This window comes from Stegostoma tigrinum, chromosome 13 (genome assembly GCF_030684315.1).
Source record: "Stegostoma tigrinum isolate sSteTig4 chromosome 13, sSteTig4.hap1, whole genome shotgun sequence".
NCBI classification, from domain to species: Eukaryota; Metazoa; Chordata; class Chondrichthyes; order Orectolobiformes; family Stegostomatidae; genus Stegostoma; species Stegostoma tigrinum.
The window spans coordinates 21,616,829-21,638,170 of record NC_081366.1 but is presented as its reverse complement, the minus strand read 5'-3'; the positions used below and the strand labels follow the sequence as shown (position 1 = coordinate 21,638,170).

Genomic DNA, 21,342 nt, shown 5'->3' with positions numbered 1-21,342 from the left:
GGAATTCCAAAGTCTCCCATAATATATAAATAGTAAAAGTAAAGCAAAATGAGGAGTGGGGCCAATTGTGGACTAAAAAATTGGATTCCACACATGAAGCAAAGAACTGCAGATGTTAGATATATGAAACAAAACAGAAATCACTGGAGAAACTTGGCAGGTCTGGCAGCACATGTTGGGAGAAGGTAGGGTTAATGTTTCAAGTCTGGCGAAGTATGGCTGAGGCATTAAACAAATGCTCTACATCTGTCTCCCAAGGAGGAAGATACTATCCAGGCAATGGTGAAAAAGGGGGACATAAAGTTGCTACAAGAGTTTGTTGATAAAAGGAGGGAGTGGGTAAACTTTGTAATTAAAGCAGAAAAGGGACTGAGGCTGGATGAGATGCATTCAAGGGTACTGAGGGAACTGAGAATAAAAATGGCAGAAGTACTGGCTATAATTTTTCAGTTTTCCTTAGACTCCGGTTTGGTTCCAGAGAACTATTAAATTGCAAATATTATACCTTATTCAAAAAAAGGTTAAAAATAAACTAAACATCTACTGATCAATCACTTTTACTTTGATGGTTGGAAAACTTCTGGAAGCAATAATCTGGGACAAAATTTATTATCATACGGACAAATTTTGAGGTAATTAAAGAGACCCACTTGAATGAAGGGAAACTTTATCCAACTTCGTGTAGATTTTTGTTGAGATAACAGAGATGGTTGATCACGGCAATGCTGTCGATGTATTGTATATGGCGTTCCAGAAAACATTTGTTACAGTGTCACACAGTAGACTCAGGAGCAAGTTAAGAGCATATGGATTAAAACTGACAGTAAACATACGAATACACAATTGGCTGCGCGGCAGGAAACAGAGTCATGATAAATGTGTTTTTTAACAGGCTGCGAGAGGATTTGTAGTGGAGTTCCGCAGGGGCCAGTGTTAGGAGCCTTGCATTTCCTGATATATATTAATGATTTTAGATCTTGGGGCACAGGGCAAACTTTAAAAAATTACAGATGATATGAATCTTGGAAGGATTGTAAATTGTGAGGAGGAGCAGTAGAACAACAAAAGCACATCGAAAAATTGGTGGAGTGCATGGATAGATGACAGATGAAGATCAATGCCAAGAAACATGAGATGGTACATTTTGGTAAGAAAAATGCTAAGTGACAATATAACATAAAGGGTACAAGGCGGAATGATCCAGGTTTATATATGCACTAAATATGGAAAGTCAAGTTGAGAAAACAGTTGATAGAGCACACAGTTTTTTGGCTTTTAATAGTAGGCTAAGCATACAAGAACAAAGTGCTCACATTGACCTTATATATGACATTAACTTGGTCTCAGTATCCAGATCTGTGCTCCACTCCTTAGGGGGAATGTGAAGGCATTGAAAATGGCACTGAAGAGATTTATGTGAATGGTTCCAGGGATGAGGAATTTGCATTATGAAGCTAGATTGAAGAAGTTGGGACTGTTTTCCTTCGAGAAGGGAATACTGAGAGGAAATGTGATTGAAGTATTCAAAATCTTGAGAGACTAAACAGAGTAAAGGAAAAAAAAATCCAACCCATGAAAGGGTCCAGAGCAAAAAGACATAGATTTAAAGTAATTAGCAGTAGGAGCAAATGTGATATGTGGAATAGCTTCTTCAATCAGTTAGCGGTTGGGTTCTGGAATACACTGTCCATGCATATGGTAGAGTCACAATCAATTGAGGCATTCAAAAGGAATTAGTTATTTGAAGAGATGCAATGTGCTGTGTTACAGGGAGAAAGCAGGCGAGCCTAACGAGTGATATGTTCATTTGGAGAACCAGCACAGGTATAGAGGGCTGAATAGTATCCCTTTGCACCATAACAAGTCTGTAATTCTGTGATATGTCCCTTATAAATTAGATCCCCTCCTTCTTGCCTCAAACTCTGGCAGCAATAGCACGGGCAAGGACAAATGCTTCAATCCTGTTACAAACATGGGAATCATGTAGCACAGAATTTTGAGTCCAGTATATTTAATCAAATACTGCAGCTTGGGTTCTCTATGGAATAGAGTGGCTTTTAGATTTGTTTTGAACATAAATGCCTCAGTTTAATTGAAAACTTTTAACCTATTTTCTTCGTGGAACAATTACATTCTGAATGCTCTAGTAGGATATGGAACAAAAAAAAATTAGTTTACCTACCATGTAGAGACTTCTTTATTCTTTGAGATTAGAAAGTAATTTCTGATATGCGTAGATGCACTGTTAGTTCAACCTACATGTGTTGAATCGTACAGCACAGAAGGAAGCCACTTGGTTTATCCTGCCTGGGTTGATTCTTCGAAAGATTTTTCCAATTGGTCTTGCTTCTCCACTCTTTGCTACTTTACCACAAACCTTTCTTCTTGCTGATTGTGAAGCTTGTGCACAAACTGGTTGCTAATGTTTCTCACATTACAAAAGAGTCGACACTTCAATAGTACTTCAGTGGTTGGAAAACATAAATCCAATTCACTTTCAAAAGTTACTGTTACCATAGTACTAAAACTGAAAATGTTCTCCACATGTATGTACCCATTTGAATTAATAAAATGCATAGGTTATGTAAACACTGTCATTATTACATGTGTTTATTGAAGTTAATAACTATTATTTTTAGGTTCTGTGACAAATTTCTTTATGAAGGTTAGAATGTACATACATAATTTTTGCACATATTTCATAGTTTTAAATGGTAGACATAAAAAGTCAGAACCATGCCTGACCTCTTCGCTCTTTGGTCCAGCCAAGTCACTGAAAATATTTCAAATTATTCTTTTAAAAGAAAATTCAAATAGCATTACTTGACTAAATGTACTATTAGTCCAGCTGAAAATCAATTAACTCAACATAGATTAAGGTTTAAGCTTGGGACCTTTCTATTTGTTTATGACTGTATACCAATACCAGTCCATGCTGATAATCAATGGGGTGTTATAATAAATTATAGATGAATAAAACTTCACAACTCCAAGCATTTTTATAGTTAAAAACTGAATCAAGTCCTTTAATTTCATCAGTGACTTTATTTCAATGCGTGAAAATCACCATTCCTGCTGATTTTCCAGATCAGGAACATATTGAGGCTGATAATGGGATGCCACCCGAAGGTTGCAGGAACAGCAACTCCTATTCCGCTTGGGAACCCTGCAGCCCAATGGTATCAATGTGGACTTCACCAGCTTCAAAATCTCCCTTTCCCCCACCGCATCCCAAAACCAGCCCAGCTCTTCCCCTCCACCCACTGCATCCCAAAACCAGTCCAACCTGTCTCTGCCTCCCTAACCTGTTCTTCCTCTCACCCATCCCTTCCTCCCACCCCAAGCTGCACCTCCATCTCCTACCTACTAACCTCATCCCACCTCCTTGACCTGTCCGTCTTCCCTGGACTGACCTATCCCCTCCCTACCTCACCACCTATACTCTCCTCTCCACCTATCTTCTTTTCTCTCCATCTTCGGTCCGCCTCCCCCTCTCTCCCTAATTATTCCAGAACCCTCACCCCATCCCCCTCTCTGATGAAGGGTCTAGGCCCGAAATGTCAGCTTTTGTGCTCCTGAGATGCTGCTTGGCCTGCTGTGTTCATCCAGCTTCACACTTTATTATCCAACATATTGAGGCTTACAGGTTTTCCATTAGGTATCTAAATCATAACTTGTGTGAAACCTGACCTGGAAAGAATTCCAAACCCTGTACAAGGCTTCTATTTCTGAAATCTCAACCTAACTACACTGCAGTTGTATCTATAACATGGGGCCTGCAGCTGTTTAAGAAGGTGTCTCGCACCAACTGTCCAAGAGAAAGTAGGTGTTTGGAGAAATGCAATTGCATCCTTAGTGTATTGGTTGGATTTCTGTATGCATGTGATCTCTTGCTCTGCTACAAGTGCCTTCTGATGCGATCTGTAGAAGCCCGCATCATTTGGAAAATAATGTTAGAGTGGTGCAATGGAAAGTGTGTGGGTTTTCAGATCCATAAGACACCCAGCTACTGAAAGGACAAAATAGTATAACAGTCTGCAAATTTTAATTACTAGGTGAGTCAAAATTGCTGTGCATTTTCTTGCTGCTGTAAAAATAAAAGAGGATATGAGACAGAAATGGATTTTCTCAACTTTATAGAAAAGCTATGGAATTAAGTTGAAACTCTGAGCAGATTAGATTGCAAACTTGCTTTCAGCACTGGGGAAAATGTGCTCCAGACTGTATTGCAGCCTAGCTCTCTCTGAGAAGAAGAAAAGCCAGGTATAGAAATTTTGGAAGCTTTGAATGCACACCTTTGAATACCTTATTAATGTTATGTATGAACAGAAAATGTTCAACATCCGAACTTAGGGGAGATGGAAATGATTGTTCAGTCTGAGACTGCACTGATACAACTAGCTGAATGGTGAGTCTGGACATCTGAATGATGATCTCATTAGAAACAGGGTTATCTTAGGCACAAGAGGTCCTGCTATGAGAAAACATTCACCGAAAGAGAAGAAACCTACTCTCAAGAAAGCCAAAGACATATTTGAAACTAACCATCGTTTTTGTGCTTGCATTCTGGAACTGCTAACATTGTATTCTCTTTCCTGATAGCAAATTATCCATCACTTTATAAACCTCTTATTCCCTTCTTTTCCAATAGATCCCATTGGCAATCTATTTCTCAGTTCTATTGCTCTGTTATTGGATTCTTTTGCTGCATGCTAGCTGAACAGATTCTTCCCTGTATTATGCCCTCTAAATTCTGGAAGGCAGACATTTCTTAGATTTCCTCTATTAATGTCACACAGTTAAACACCATCCCAGGAGGCCCAATAACGAAAGCCAATTGCATGATGCATTATTTCTTCAGTCTTAATATAACTCATTTCAGTTGTTTGAACCTATCAATATCTATGTGATTGTTAACAATTGGCACACCTAGCAATTGTTTCGTTTCTTAGCCTTACAACCTCTTTTGCAAATGTTTCTGAGGCTTCATCCTTGGCCTCTTCCTCATCATCATTTGCAACCATGACATTAGATCTCACCTATATGCTGACAACATCCTAAATACCATTCCTAGTTGTTCAGTCCCCATCCTATTTAGAATCCTGTTTGAAGTTCTGTCTTTTTGACGATCAGCCTGCAACAACAAGAAAGTGGAGTCTAGTACTAAGAATTGGGAATAGATCCTTTTGTTTGTTAAAATATAGCTGGTTATGAAATCTGAACTGCAGTAGAGTATATTCTTCATGTTGAAGGTGAATGAGCAAATACCTGGTTAATGCTTGGATTTCGCTCGGCAGATCTGACAGCATCTGTGAGGAAAAATCAGAGTTTTCTTCACAGTTGCTGCCAGACCTGCTGAACTTTTCAGGCAACTTTTGCTTTTTTTCCTGACTTGCAACATCCACAATTCTTTTGGTTTTTATTATGATTTTGATGCCTGTTAAGACTCAGCTCAAACAACATTACTGACGAGGATAGATCACAGCTCAAACTTTATTTTGAAAATATTTGAATACCCAAGGACATGGTTGTAATATTCTATAAATATGGGTTCACAATATCAGACATTTTTCAGTTTTAAAGACTTTATTTTCAAGTATATAAACATTTCTGAAACACTTTTACATAAATTATTTTATTTCCTGTGACTAATATTTGCTGAGCAGCAAAATCAGAAATTAATATAAAAACCTCCATGGACAATTCTTCCAGATACAGTATTACAAAAAAAAATAAAATTCTCAATTTGCCTTCTGGTGACTGCAGCGTGATTGTCGTAATTTGAGAGGCAAGTAAAGCAGGGCACCATCATCGATCATTTAACTTTGTTAGCAGCAATTGTGCTTCTTGCTCCCTTCCCCTTCCCTCTCCCGTGCCTCAGTGAACAGGGTCAGTGAAAAGCAGTGCCATTTGTAGCAGTGAAACATTGGCCACAACTCTACCATAAACCATTACTGACGACTACTTTTAAGAAACTATGCAGACTACACCCTGCAAACGTCAATCTGTCCACAACGTAGTTTTATTTAAATTTCTTTTAAAAAGAGTACGACGGTGTGTATGACAATAACATATTTTGTTTATTAATTACGTCACGCCCTCAGAAACATTATGGCCCACCCCACCCCCTCCCAAGTAGGAATGCAGTAACTATAACCTCCAAGGCTTACTGTGTCCACTACAGTTGCTATGGCAATAAACAAAACAATACATCAGTGTAAGAAGTCTGGCCCAGGCTTCAACAGATTAGTACATTTCTGGTATATTCAAACAAGCTTTCCTTCAGGCCATATATTACAAAAGGTTGCAACAATGAAGTTCCTGTTTCATTCAAGATGGGCATTTTGGACTCAAGTCTTTTAACCGAGACACCCATGAGGCAGTAAGTTTACTGAGTCAAGAAGAGAGATTTGTCTTTTTTTCAGTATAAGCCCAGAGGACCTGAGCTATCCTATAAAAAGGGGTACTTGTCAAGTAAATAGTTTTCTCTTTGGGTCCCAGTCCACTCCAGAGAGTCCTCACATGCTGAAGAACAAGATGAAAACTCATTTAACATGAATTTGAATCTATTCTTCAGTTCCCAAAGTCGCCTACTTTCAGTCCCCTTTAGAGTTTCCATCTCCTTAGGAGAGGAGATAGTGATTGTGATCACCCTTCCAGCTCTTGCCAGAGATGACAGCAGTTCGGTTTGTTACCTCTTTCCCATCTCGTTCTGTCTCAGGAACTGAATATTGGTGGGGCTGTCTGCCAGCTCCGGGTACTGTTCCACAGGCAATACGTAGTACCCATCGTATCCTTGAACTCTTCCAGAGTTCAGCAGTTGTTGTTTCTCTCCTTCAGTCCACAGCCGGTTTCCTTCCTTGCCATCCCTTGCCTTCTGCTGTTCTTTAGTCCAGGCATTCGCCAGAGCTCTTAGTCTGGCCTGGTCCAGCAGCCTTGCTCTTTCCTCCTCCAATGTATCTGGTGTAATTCCATAGCGAATATTTAGCAACAGGGCACTGTACTGAAGTTCAATATTTGTGAACCTTCGAGTCCTTCCATTAAGTAGAATTGTCGGCTGCGAAACTGTGATGTTAATTCCATTCTCCAGGACTTTTCGACCACTTGTCATGCCCAAAGTTGCCAGATCTCCATCCGATGAACCAATTTTCACAAGATAGTGCGAATCTTTCCCATTGATAGTGTAATGCATTTTGTCCAAATAGTATGCGTTGTTAAGAATTGAGGCTATTTTCCGACTGTCTTCACTTGCAAGGGTGGTCACACCTGTTGTTATTCTGCCTTCCTTAACAGCAAACATTATTCCTTTTCCGATGATGGAATTAGTGGCTGAAAACCAGTGTCCTGACCTATCCTTGTGACCTACTCTGGAGAATTTCGGGAGGGAGCATCCTTCCAGTGCCATAAAGGCATTATTGAGCCTTTCTGCTGCTTGCTGAACCCCTGAAATAAACTGAAAATCAAACATAAAAGTTACATGGAGGGCATTTGTATCTTGGTAAACATTAACAGTGCAGCATCCTCAATACTGGGAAGTACTAGTACAAATGGTATGAGATAACTCTTTATCCCCTCCCTGTATAAATGTGCCGGGCAAGCAACAAATTTGTCGCTGTGCTTCAGCACCAGTCCAACTCTGCAGCCCAGGTAGAAATTATTTTATCTCAATGATATTTATTAATTTTCTGTCCTGCTTGGGTAGGGTTCAAACAAACAAGGACTGAAAGGTTCAGCATTTAATTTTTTGTTTATTTGAGGAGGTTAATGACAGAAGTGTTTAAAGGAAGGAGAATGATTGCAATGCTACCATTCAGACCAAAAAAACAAAGTTACTGGAAAAGCTCAGCAGGTCTGGCAGCATCTGTGAAGGAAAAAACAGAGTTAATGTTTCGGGTCTGGTGACCCATTCTCAGTTCCTGATTTACTACATCTGCAGTTCTTTTGTATTTTTTTAGCTACCATTTAGAACACTGGTTAGCATAGGACCTGAAAAGAAGTTGGGGAGATCAACAATTTATCTGAAATGGATTTGAAGGAAAAATAAAAGAGGACATAACAAGTCCAGAGAATAAAATGAGAAAAAGTGAAACTAGAGGAGAGGCTCAGGCCTCGTGGGAGTTGGGAAGGTACAGCTAGGTGAACACAATGGAAAGGGAGAAGATGTAAAAAACAGCCAGTTGACTGAAGGTTGAAAAAGAGTGGGCTTACTGTATTTGTTATTCAAACTAAACATGGGGGAAATAGTACAAGGAGATATAACTGAAGGTAGAGAAAGACAATAACATTTTCCACACTTTCCAGAATGATTCTACATTAAGGCAAGATTTTGGCAGATGAATGTGGGGTCCATTAAAACTTGATGTTGTCTTTCCAGATATGACGAAGTTAATGTGCCAGTTACATTGGAATCAGTGCCAATTAGACCTGAGGGAGCGAAGATTTAGATAGTACCAGAGAGAATGACTGGGATAAGACTCAGTAAATTCCGAGAATAAGGGCATTGTATGGAGGCTATGAGGGAGAATAGAAAATAAAGATTTTGTTCTTTATTAAACATATGGAGGCATTATATAAGTATTTGTTGGCTTGCTATTTTTGTGCTGAATTCTTGGGCATGAGGGAAGAAAAGTATATAGACAGGTTAGAATAGCAGAAGTCCAGAGGTATGAAAGTGCTGGCCATAATGCTGGCAGGCAGATAGTGCCAGCAGATTATGTGAACAAGCAGTCAGGTAATAATAGCTTCATTTAAGTTTGCCTCCATACCTGTACATTGTCACGCTGTTGGCTCTCCACTAGTTCATAAGGTGGTGCTGCAAAACGAACTGCTGGTTTAGGGAATCCGGGAATAATGTTGTACAGTTGAAATCCAAACATCACAAGCCAACTTTTTACATCTGCAGGAAGGCAAAATTTAAACTGGATGAAAATTGGTCAGAATATACATTTCTCTTTCCGTATTTTATATGTTCCTTCTCTGTCCACCTTACGGAAAATAGTTACTGTAATTTAGTGCCTAATGTAACTCAAGTAAATGTTTAAATGGAAAAAACATAAATTGCCTGCATGGGGCATACTGTATTCAAATAGACAGCAGTAAAGTTAGGGCACATAATTGTAGCACAATCATGAATTGTAATTCCTCAAATCTAAACAACTGTTCACCAAACAGAAAGTGCTCCAATCCCAGCAAAATACTTGCTATTCTACCAGGTATCCTTATTCTAAACAGCCAAATTCAGCCACATATTCTTTATTCTCCAAACAAATGCTAACAGTCATGAAGATGAAACATACATTGGAGCACAAGGTAGATACTAAATAGATTTCGGTTATGATTTATCTTGTAAAGATTTTAAAAATGAAGGTGAGGTGTCTATTCTTATGCATCCCACTGTTTATCATGTGATGTTAACAAAGTCCTGCAAGCAGATCATTTACTGATACTCTCAGGAAGCGAATACAGCATGAAATGGAAACCTTGAGGGTAAAATGGGGAAAAAAAGGACTTCTTTGCCAGCCATCCAGAAATAAATCTAAAAGAAAAATCTGAATGGAGTGTTCTGCCAATCCCAAGTGAATTCTACAAATCTAACAAAGCATTTCCTTTCTGCTGAAAGCAATGTGAACTGATTTATGAATTAATTGGTTACACTTGCTGACGCTTCATTAACAGACTTTGCTAATAGGTTGCTACAAGTTTGACATTCTTTGTAATATAAGTTACATGGGGAAGCATGTCCTTATATTCTAATGTGCCTTTGATTTTACCAATCTTACCTGTAACGTAGTCTTCAACATCATGCACATTGCTGAGAGGATTGTTGTTTTTGAACATGTACAAGTTAAAGGGTGCAGGGTCTTTGCCAATATCATTCCAAATGAAATAATCTGGAGACGTCCAACGTCCAGCTAAGACATCATAGTCTCTCTGGCCGAAATGTACCAACTTTGTCAGAGAGTCATACAAGCTACCATGGAATCCCACTATTAGTTGGAAGTCTGGGTTAGAATCATGGTAAATTTCACCATAGGCAGTATATTGAAGTTGCTTGATCATGAGGCCTCTACTGCTGAAGACTGCTAAAGGTGTTCCAGTATTATCTGAAGCAATATAGAATTCTTCACCACTACTGATCTCCATGGCAAAGAGATGACCCTGGAGGTCATAATATAGGGAAGTGATGTCTGAACTGGAGTGATTATAAACATGGGTTACCCTGGTAGGGTTGTTAAGATCTGAATAAAAGAACTGCAGATGCTGGCCAAAGTTAGTTTTGCTGGAGACTCTGCGTCCCAAACCGTCATAGCGGTACTGCACACTCCACCCATTCGTTTTGCTGTAAACGCGAGTAAGCAGACACTTAGAGTTGTATTCAAATATATCGGAGCCTCGCTGAGAAAGAAGACCATCCTCATCAAACTTGTATTGTACATCTCCAAGACGGGTAATGCGGTCTCTTAGATCATAACGTAATGGCATGAGGCGAATGCTACTTCCAGGGTTCAACAGATGCAAGTTTCCATTTAAGTCATAACTGTAGCGCCAGATTATCTTGTCATTCACAGCAACAGTCTGCAACTGCCCATCTCCATCATAGTCATATGTATATTTGGTAGTATTTGCATAAGGGCCAAGCTTAATCTCTCTCTTAATGACTCTGCCCATGCTGTCATACTGAACTGTCATCCAGTACATAAGTGACCTGAATATCTCGTACTGAACTTCTTTGATGCGCCCATGAGTGTCAAAATGCTTACTCAAGGTCATTACAGCTGTAGTAATGATCTGATTTATATCATAATATATTACTCCAAACTTCCCAAAATGCTCAACTTTTCCTGATATCTCATCATAACGGTATAAGTCAACAGGAAGTGGTGTTTCACTGATAATGGGCTTCATGCTGGCAACTCGAAAGCTGTTGTCGTGATAGGTATAATCAAACCGTGCATTTACCATGCCTTCCTCAGAGAATCTATAGATTTGCCTGTCAATCAGAGGACCAATTTTCCTATATCGGATCGTGCAGGAGAACCCACCGCTTTGCAAGTTGACCATTTTAAGCACACCTGTTGACTCATCATAACCGAAAGTAACAGCAGTGCTATCATAAAGGACCTCAGACAGCTTGGACAACTTTCCGTATTTATAGAACACCTGGCGCCCAGTGCCCAAGTAGGCAGACTTCAGGATTCGACCTTCTGTTGTGAAATCGAATATCATCGAAGCATTGCTTTCAGGAGGACGGTAGATGTTGCGGATGTAACCAATAGAATTATGAGTTGACATGGTATGCCTGGCTACACTGGGCATTGTGACTGCATGGAGACGACCTGTTTGGTCAAATTCAAAGATATATTGCCGTTGACTCTGGAGAAGTAACACCATAGACTGCAAAAAAAAGGAGAAAGTTTTTTAGGAATGGAATAAATTCAATCAATACCTTTTGGCAATGAATTTTCTGGCAATCCCTTCATGTACTTTGAGAATGTTAACTTTTATGAATGCTTCAAATTTACAGATGTCCTACTACACCTTTTATAATGTCCAACTATTACTTGTGGAGCTGAGCAATTCAACCACTAAGGAGCACCATAAGTGATTCCATTCCGTCACACAAGACAGGTGCAAGGATCTAATTACAGCAGCTGTCTTTTCAGAGCATTACTAAATGATAATTGTGTTTTAAAAGGTTTTCTTTCGTTAACTCAATGAGATCAACTAATTCAAAACAGACTGTGGATTAAAACTACTGTTATTCTGGGGTACGTAGATTAGCAACTTGCAGCTGAATGTGAAATATGTTTTCGGTGAATGGAGTGAAACTGGCAAATAAAGCTGAGGTATTGTCTCTAATTTTGTAATTGCACATCATGCAGTAATAAGTTTCAACAAGGAATTGATCAGCACTTGAATGGAAAATCTTTGCAGGGTTACAGTAAAGGGTGAGATCAGTGGGAGTAATTAGATATTTCTTTTATCATGCCAGCACAGGAGTGATGAATTAAATGCCTCCTTCTGTTCTGTATTATTCTATGATAAAGATGTTGTCTTAAACTCAGTTATTCCATTTGTAAACTGCTCCAAGCTTTGTGCTTTAAGCTATTCAATTGATCAGATGTTTGGAAAAATTGAGTGAGTGTTGTCATTGCAAAAATGCTGAAATCTAATATTAAGAAGGATATGGTGGAGCATTTCGAAATTCTTAAGGCAATCAGGCAGAGTTAACATTGTGTTATGAAAGGGAAATCATTTTTGACTATATTATTGTTGTTATTTCAGGAAGAAACAAGAACACAGAATAAAGGGAAATCCATGGATGCGCTTTACTTCAATATCCAGAAGGGTATTTGACAAGGTGTTACATCAAAGGCTACTGCACAAAAATAACAGCTCATGGTATGGGTATAATATATAAAGATGGATAAGGGGTTAATTAGCTGACAGGAAACAGAGTAGCCATAAATGGGTCATTTTCTGGATGACTCTATATAATGCAGAGCTTGATTTGTAGTGCACTACCCCACTGACATGATAAGAGTGAGCAGTGATCTCATTGAAACCTCTCAAATTCTAAAAAGGAATTGTCAGGCTAGATACATGTCTATCTTTTACCTGGGTGGGGAGCCTAGAAACAGGGGACATGTTTTAAAAATATGGTTGATGCCACTTGAGAGCAAGATGAAAATTTGTTTTTACTCAGAGTTGTGAATCTTTGAAATTCTCTACTCCAGAGGGCTGTATAAGCTCAGTCTCTGAGTACATTAAAAGTAGAGGTTGATAGACTTCTGATTATCTCCATAGTCCTTTTTGCCATTGATAGTATGGTGACATGACATCAACAAGAAAGCCTTTCGCTACCCAACCATGAATCAGCACTCCTAAATGCTGAACACAATTTAGAAGAAGCACTGAGGATGGCAATGCCACAGAATGTGGTGGAGTGCAATGTCCATCACCAAAAGTGGCTTGATATCACCGTGACTGACTGAGCTGGCCTAACCTTAAAGAATATAGCTGGCAAACTGGATCTGCAGTGGAAAATTAAACCAATAGAGGTAAAAATCTACTTTATCTCACCTCCATCAATCTAACTGTTGCGGAAGCATTTGTGTGACAGCACTGGTAGGAATGAGCTCCTTGTGGAGATGAAATTACATCTTCACAATGAGAACAAATTTCATCATGTTGCATGGCTCTACCGCTGTGCTAAATGGGTCAGACTTCAAACAGATCTAGCAACTCAAAACCAGAATCCGTGAATCATCTGTGCATCAAGGAACATCAATAAAACTAGAGCTGGTTGGAGTTATATCTAGGCCAAAGGAAGATGGTCGTGGTTCTTGGAGGTTAATTATCTCAGCCCCAGCACATCTCCACAAGGCTTTCTCGGGGATATTTTCTTTAACACAAGCATCTTGAACTGCTTCAATAAATGACATTATCTCCATCATAAGGTCAGATGCGGGGATGCTCACTGATTAATTGCACAATGTCTAGCATCATTTGTGACTCCGCAAATGCAGAAGCAGATCATGTCCAAATATAGCAAGACCTGGACAACTTCTAGGCCATAAAAGTTTCAGCCATGAGCATCTCCAACAAGAAAGAATCTAACCATATCATCTTGACATTGAATGCATTACCATCACTGGATCACCTACTATCGATGTCCTGGAGTCACCACTGATAAGAAACTCAGCCAGTTATATAAATATTTTGTCTACAAGACAGGTCAGAAGCAGTGAATAACTTACCTCCTGTTTTCACAGTATGCATTCAGCATCTACAAGGCACAAGTGAAAAGTGTGAAGGAATAATTCTCATTTGCCACTGGAATAATGGAGCTCCAACCACATTCAAGATTGCATGCAGGACAAAAGTGCATGCTTGTTTGTTATACCATTCACCACCTTCAACAGTCACTGATTTCACCACTGAAGCACAGTGACATCAAAGTGTACCAGCTATTTGACCTGCATTTGGCCCATGTCTTTCTCAGCTTTTCCTATTCATGCCCCTGTCAAAATGTCTTTTAAATGTTGTAACCGTACCTGCATCTACCACTTCCACTGGCAGTTCATTCTACATAGAAATCACCCTCTGTGTGAAAAAGTTGCCCCTCAGGTCTGTTTAAAATCTTTCTCCTCCCACCTTAAAAAACATACCTCCCAGTTTTAAGCTCCACTACCCTAGGGAAAATACTTTTTCTGTTCACCTTATCTACGTCCCTCTTGATTTTATAAATCTCTCTCAGGTCACCCCTCAGGCTCCTATGCTCCAGCGAAAAAAAAATTCCCGATCATCCAGCCTCTCCTTATAACTCAAACTTTCAATCTTTTTCTGTACCATCTCCTACTTCCTATAGCAGGGCAACCTGAATTGTACACACTACTTCAAAAGTCGCCTCACAATATCCTGTGAAACTGTAGCATATCGTCTCAACTACTGTACTCAACAGTCTGAGCAATGAAAGTAAGCATGCCAAGAGCCTTTTCTATCACCCTGTCTACCTGTGATGTAACTTTCCAAAATCTATCTACTTGAACCCCTAGATCCCCCTATTCGACAATGCTCCCCAGGGTCCTGACAGTCACTGTATACCTCCTGTCTTGTTCATCTTACCAAAACACAATATTTTGCACATAACAAAATTAAACTCCAACTGCCACTCCTCAGTCCGTTGGCTGAATTGATCAAGATCTTTTTATAATCTTAGATAACCTTTTCCACTACACCACCCATTTTGGTGTCATCCACAAACTTACGAACCATACTTCCTAAATTCTCCTTCATTGTCACTGGTTCAATATCCTGGAACTCCCTTCCTACCTTCACTGTGGGTGATTCTATAGTCCAGGGAATGCAGAAAATCAAAAAGGCAGCTCACCACCACCTTTTCCTGGGAAACCAGTGAAGGGCAATAAATGTTGGACCAGCCCGTGACCACGAATGATATCCCATGAATGAATGAAACAAAATCCTACACCTGCATTCTATTGCCATATCCCTTTTTTGCCTTGTCCCTCACTGCCTTCACCCAATTCCTAAATGATGGCATTGTCTCTGCTTATTAATTGGAATATTTATTTGTCATTGGAATATATAATATCGTAACTAATCCACAATTATTGATTCTGCAAAGATTCATGTGTTGCATTTCGTAAGTGGTGCAGTAAGGAGAACATCTACTTTTCTTAGCCGAGAAGTGGAGCTGACACTGTCCATTTAACTAGCGCAATTAATTCTGATTGCCTTAAGGGGAAGGATGGAGATATCTTCTGCCATTCAAATCACGAAAGTGAACAAAGGTAACTGAAGCTTGTAATAGATTTTTCTGAGCCACCACTCTGAAATTCTGAAAAAAAAACCTAGAAGCAGTATTGGAATTCTAGGAAGCCAGAGCTTTCTTGCAAGAAACTTTACCAGATAAATAAATAGGCTGCTTGAAACCAAGATAGTAACAAAACTGCTCAGTGTTCAGCTTGAAAAGTTGATAACTTGGCTAACTTGTCTGGGAAACTGGCCACATGATCCACAAAAGAATATTTTGCTCAGCAATTAAAGTCATTTTTAAATCTAAATGATGATTTGCTGGAAAATATGAGATACGCTTAGTGTACAAAATATTCTCATCAGACTGTGTCAAAGTTTCCTTTCCAAATTAATTGATAAATAGGGAGATATTCATTCAACCCAATCAACATTGAAGATAGAGCCTGGAAACATTTTGTCTCATTGAAATTTGAGGTATATAAAACCATCTTTTGCTGTTTCTCACCATTTGCAAGTCAAGAAACAAAGTTCAAAACTAGGAAGCAGGTATTAGTCACACGGAAGTTGTCCAATCATTTAAGCAGGCCAAACAAAAGGCCAAAAGCAGAAAAATGCTTAGGAATGTTGTCACTGAGAGGTAATAATGCTAATTTTAACTGACAAATTCAAAATGTACATATTTAAATGCTCTTGTGTTGAAGTACAGTATGAAAGATTTAGACTATGGGATAAAAGATGAAATCTTGACAGGTGAGAAATCCATTCTTCTGGTTGCCCTCGAGCCAATGAATTTGAAAATTATTCATATTGTTTGAGGATTTCCAATATGTATGGCCTGTATTAGACAGGCCATATACATAAGGAATTCATATAGTACATCATATACTCAATGGGTCCATTACATGTACTAATGGGACAGTTACCTTATATGACTTTCACAATTTGGTTGAGTGCATGAAAATGAGGGAAGCTACTGTATTTTTCATCAGTGTGGCTAGTTATCACTGAAAACTAGAGCAACCTTGTTACTGTTCACAGGTAAAACAGGTAGATATGCATGTTTTTGAACATAGGATAACAAATGGTGCAAGAACTCTGTGCTGCCTTTCAAAATGAAGCAAATCATCTAATTTCAATCATGTATTATTACATTATCATTTGCTTTCACGTTCAAACTCCACAATCTTATTTATTGTTCACATTATTGCCTTACAGCAGTTTTAAATAAGGGTAACCTGGAAGAACTAATGTCTTATTCATGATAATAGAGCTCATTACTTCTAAACATACTTTGTCAAGGTAAGCGTAGCTCCAGACTTTTCCATCAGAGAAAACGCGGGATATAATCCTGCCCTTTTCATCATAATCAGTTTTCTCACTCATTGCACCACGTTGAACTCCAATTACTTTCCCAGTAGACGAGTAAGAGACATTAACTGCAGCTAGCCCACTGCTTGGGAGCCAAATTGTGGGACGACCCAATGCATCATAAATAATCCTCAATGTGAATTTTCGATGATCATCATAAATCTTCTCTGTCCGGGAATTGCGATCAAAATCAATGGAAAGCAAGTTTCGTCCATGCAACTGTATAAAATTAAAGAACCACAATCATAAAAGTGTCTCTCCTTACTTAAAACAGACCACATGTGGAATTACTGGGGCAATTTATTTCATTTTAATTATAATGTCTTATGCCTGGTATATATGATTGAATTTTGTGCCTTTGCCAATAAGGGAGAAAGCTTTTAAATGACATTATCATCATTATGATTTAAGTGATTACAATCTGGCAGGAGTTCAAAAAAAATTGCAATGCATTCAGCCTTTGCTAATGAGCATGAACACCACAAATACCAGTTAAATCATCAAATATTCTCCAAAGTTTGTTCAAATGAAATTTTAAAGAAATCACACCTTACATGATTTACAGGTTTTGAAAGCAATATGCCTCTCAAAGTAAATTATTTTCTACAAGTATAGGTCATTGTAATATAAAGTATAATGGTAGAGATACATGACATAAAGAATCTTGATAAAGTAATTGTGAAGTTTTTTCAATTTTGTTTTCTGCTTAAAAGGAAATTGTTTTCATGGAAGTCACTGTATACTGTGTATTTAATGGTTTGTATCTGTGATTCCTCTAAATGGAAGAATAAAAGAATGACTCAATATCTGATCATCGTTTTGTACCTGCTAGTGGCCAAGTTACAGAATCAAATGACTCCATTCCCTGTATGCAGTCAAGATAAGTTGTTTCGTATGAGTTATTTTGCACTAATGATCATGGAGCATGTGAAATACAGTAATAATTGTGTTGAGTGGAAAACGGATTGATCATTTGATAGCACTCATTTGGCATGACTGCTTAAGGAAAATTTCATCTCAAAATCTATTGGACTCACTTTAGTGTCCTGCATTCACATAATCAATGCTACTAAGATTTGAATGGAAAAAATCAGCATGGGTCCGTTGAACTGATTAGCCTGTAGACGTGTTGTAAATACTGTGGAAGGCCAGGTTCACCATATTCTGATCCTGATTCAATGTTTGGTCAGGTCTGAGGCGAGGTATCTGAGTTTCCATTTTAAATTAGGCACACAGTCATTACTGCATACAATTGCAAACAAGGAAGGATGCTGCTCCAGTTTCAGCGTCATGCTGAATGCCAAGTTTCCAGTTCACCTCGGAATCTACAGAAGCAGGGAGATTTGGTGACCTGTTCAGATGGGAAAATCTTTAAATATTTTGCAACAAGTGCTAGTGACTGTTCATCAATGGATCACATTACTGTTTTAAATTTACTTGCTGTCAGCATTTGAGTTTAAATGAGTTTTTGTGCAGTTGCTGTTAATTAAATTGTTTTCTGGCCCCAAGCTCCCTTTCAGGATACCAATGGGTTGCCAATGGGAATCATTTGAGCTAATGTGTTCAGAAGAAGCGATGAGTATAATGATGCCAAGTAGTTTAGATCTCTTGAACTGTACTCAGTGCCCATCTGTGGATATCACACATTTGCACCTGTAGATGGAACTGAAGTTACTTCTGGTAGTGTTACGACAGCAGCTTTTGATGTCATTGTGAGTACATATGTTTGTTCTACTACCTATAATGGTGAGTATTTCTTTTCAGTTCTAGCAAAACGTGCTCACATGCATGAGAGAAGGTGGCCTGCCAGGGCCATGAAACACAAGAGTTGTATGATTGGAATCTTGTTATCTGTGCCACTAACCATTTCTGTGGACTCTGCCATATCATGCTGAAAATAATTATAGGGATATATTACCTCAGCGACTGGGTCAATTGAGAGTAAAAAGCAGAGCTGTGTCATCTGCTGTAAAGATGTGTGCCTACCATGTAAAAAAAATGCTGGCAAATGAGGGTGAATCACAGTCAACTGTGGTCTGAAATTTGATTGTATTTCTTCAATCAATGAGTGCTTAGAAGGCGCAAATATTTCAGAATTCATTTCAAAACAGAAACACTGAATGTACACCATGAAACTACAAAGCTCAATAGCTTTTGATCTGTACAATTTCTAATGAACATGTTTATAATGACCTACCCTAAGTTTCCTTCCAAACATGATCACTTTTCCCTTGGTCTGTTCCTTCCTGAGGCGCCATTCGATGGAGTTCAACCAATTTTCCACTGGTAGAGTGATATTGCGCCGTCCAACAGTGGGACTTATAGTCCCAGCAAGGATATGAGGTTCACTATAAAAGCTGACACCCATTCCATTTGCATACATCACTCGAAGAGTGCCATTGTTGCAAAGCTGATAACTGTTTCTCACTTGATCTGGGGGAAGAATTGCAGCAAAGTAAGGAACTTGTTCACTTTAAAAAGTACACATTTTGAAAACAACTGGTTAGAAAAAACACACAGTAGCACAAGCGATTTCTTAAATAAATCAAATGACATCAAACACATAACCTGAAGCCTATCAGTCTAGTAAATTATGCAGACAGAATTTCAGTGCTAGTGTTCCTTCCCCTGTTAGCCTTTGTGTTTAATTGATATCATACATCAACTTACAAGTGATTCAATATTTTATTTGGTTTTCTTTACTGGCGATAATCCTTCAATTTCTATCCCCCGGTTTCAAACATAGACAAGCACTGCATCAATATAAAATGAATTTTACTACATAAGGTTCAATTAATGTTCAGCTCATAACAGTTACCAGCCCCGGGTTGGTTGGTAGACCATATAAGATTTTAATTGCACAGCAAGAATGGATTCAAGATGGCCAAATTACATAAATTATTAATGAAATTATAACAAAAGTAGTTCAGTAAAATTATCAAATCATATTTATACTACATGCAAAAGTGTCAGTAAAATATTGTCACTGAACCAAACACTCTTTATTCTTTCAGTCTTTCAATATAAAATCAACTGAATGTTTTGAGTTAACAAGAAAAAGGAACTTGTGCCAGTACAATTGTTATAATAATCTTCCTCTTTAGATCAAATTGACATAAAATGCAAAGCTTCTATAATGACTGCTACACAAATAATAGATTTTACAAAATGCTGATCTCAATATCATAACAAATGACATAGATCACATTAACTATATGGCACAGAATCAGACCATTCAACCCAACCATTCCTTATTAGTTTTTGTGCTTCACTTGAGTTTCCTCTTATGTTTCCTCATATAAATATATCCCTGTAACCCTCTATTCCTTCTAATATGTATGTCTAGTTTCCCCTCAAATATTTGTATGCTATTTGTTTCAACCACTCCCTGTGGTACCAGGTCCTACATTCTCACCACTCTCGGGCAAAAAAGTTTCTTCTGAATTCCCTCTTGGATTTCTTTGTGATTATCTTACATTGCACTCATCCCCACAGGAGCGAACAGTCTCTGTATTTACGCTAACAAAATCCTTTCATAATTTAATGTTTGTGTTCGGCCACACTTTGCCTTTATTTTGAGAGCAAAGAGATGCAGGCTGTTTATCATTTTCTAATATTTATACACACATCTCTAGTATTGCCTTGGGAAATCCCCTCTCCATCCTTCATATCGTGCCTCTATCTTTTTTATAATATTGCCAGTAGAACTGTATACAGTACTATGAGTGTGGTCTAACCAAGGTTAAGTACAGGTTTAGATGGGCGGGTTAGCCTATGGTGCAAAGTTTAGTGTTCTGTGTATCTGTAACGAATCACTGTAAAAGCACAATTATACATTTTTACCAAGCTTAGCACCTTGCTATTGCAGGTCAAAAGTTTGTTTTTAAATATGCTAAACAGTTTACCTTGAACCAGGGTATACGATGCATCTGCTGAAGAAAGATTAGTGGTGACAGTAACATCATCTTCTCGGTTAGAAGTTTCAATGTCAATATTGATTGACTTCTCCATTTCCCGATGCAAGCTTGTCACTACACCAGTGGGGCGTGTCAAATTTGTCAGCCTTCCCACACTGTCATAACTAAGTTCAAATAAATGATGTTAGGTCAACCGATATCAAGCATTTCAATCTCATTAGTAAGTTTCAGAGAGAATTAGATATGTCAGAGTGAGTTAGAGAGAACAAGAAAGACTTGCAACTTAGGGCACACAAACAGTGAATATTTATAGTTAAGTTACTGTGAAACTAAAACATTTGATTTTAAACTTTATAGTAAATAATGAATGGAAGAGTTAACTTATACAGAGTTCATTTTAAAATGATCTCCACATATATTGAGCCTTTTTTGTATGTTATGATGTTTTACGTATTTTTGTTAATGTTAAGCAAAGAAGTGCAATGGGAATTGTATGGACATCGTACTGAAATTGTCAGATCAAATATGTCCTGATGTTATAATAGTTTTGTGATGCAATAGTTCTTATATCACCATGTTATTTCAGACAGTTAATTGCTGAAGCATGCAGTGCCACATCAGCATTGCAATGTAGCTGACAAAGGTTTCCTTGCAAGCAAGAAACTGGTGATCTTTTTCGCTGACCTTCATCCATACAGCCCATTAGCAAAAGTTGAGATTGATTTTAAAAAAAACTAATCAACAAAATATTGAGTTAGAATCTCATATCTACAATGCA

The 21,342-nt window shown here is 38.3% G+C and overlaps 1 protein-coding gene across 3 annotated transcripts in view; it reads right to left on the bottom strand.

Annotated features, from left to right (window-relative positions):
- Positions 1-5,538: 5,538 nt before the first annotated feature.
- LOC125458215 (teneurin-2-like) overlaps positions 5,539-21,342 on the bottom strand; it is a 2,666,206-nt gene continuing 2,650,402 nt past the window's right edge. For all 3 annotated transcript variants that reach the window (XM_059650601.1, XM_048543265.2, XM_048543267.2), the window contains 6 exons: positions 20,553-20,728; positions 18,845-19,080; positions 16,570-16,866; positions 9,780-11,394; positions 8,766-8,896; positions 5,539-7,453 (listed from right to left, as the gene is read on the bottom strand). In XM_059650601.1, the coding sequence (XP_059506584.1) occupies positions 6,692-7,453; positions 8,766-8,896; positions 9,780-11,394; positions 16,570-16,866; positions 18,845-19,080; positions 20,553-20,728 (3,217 nt within the window). In that variant the 3' untranslated portion in view covers positions 5,539-6,691. The remainder of the gene's footprint in view (positions 7,454-8,765; positions 8,897-9,779; positions 11,395-16,569; positions 16,867-18,844; positions 19,081-20,552; positions 20,729-21,342) is intronic.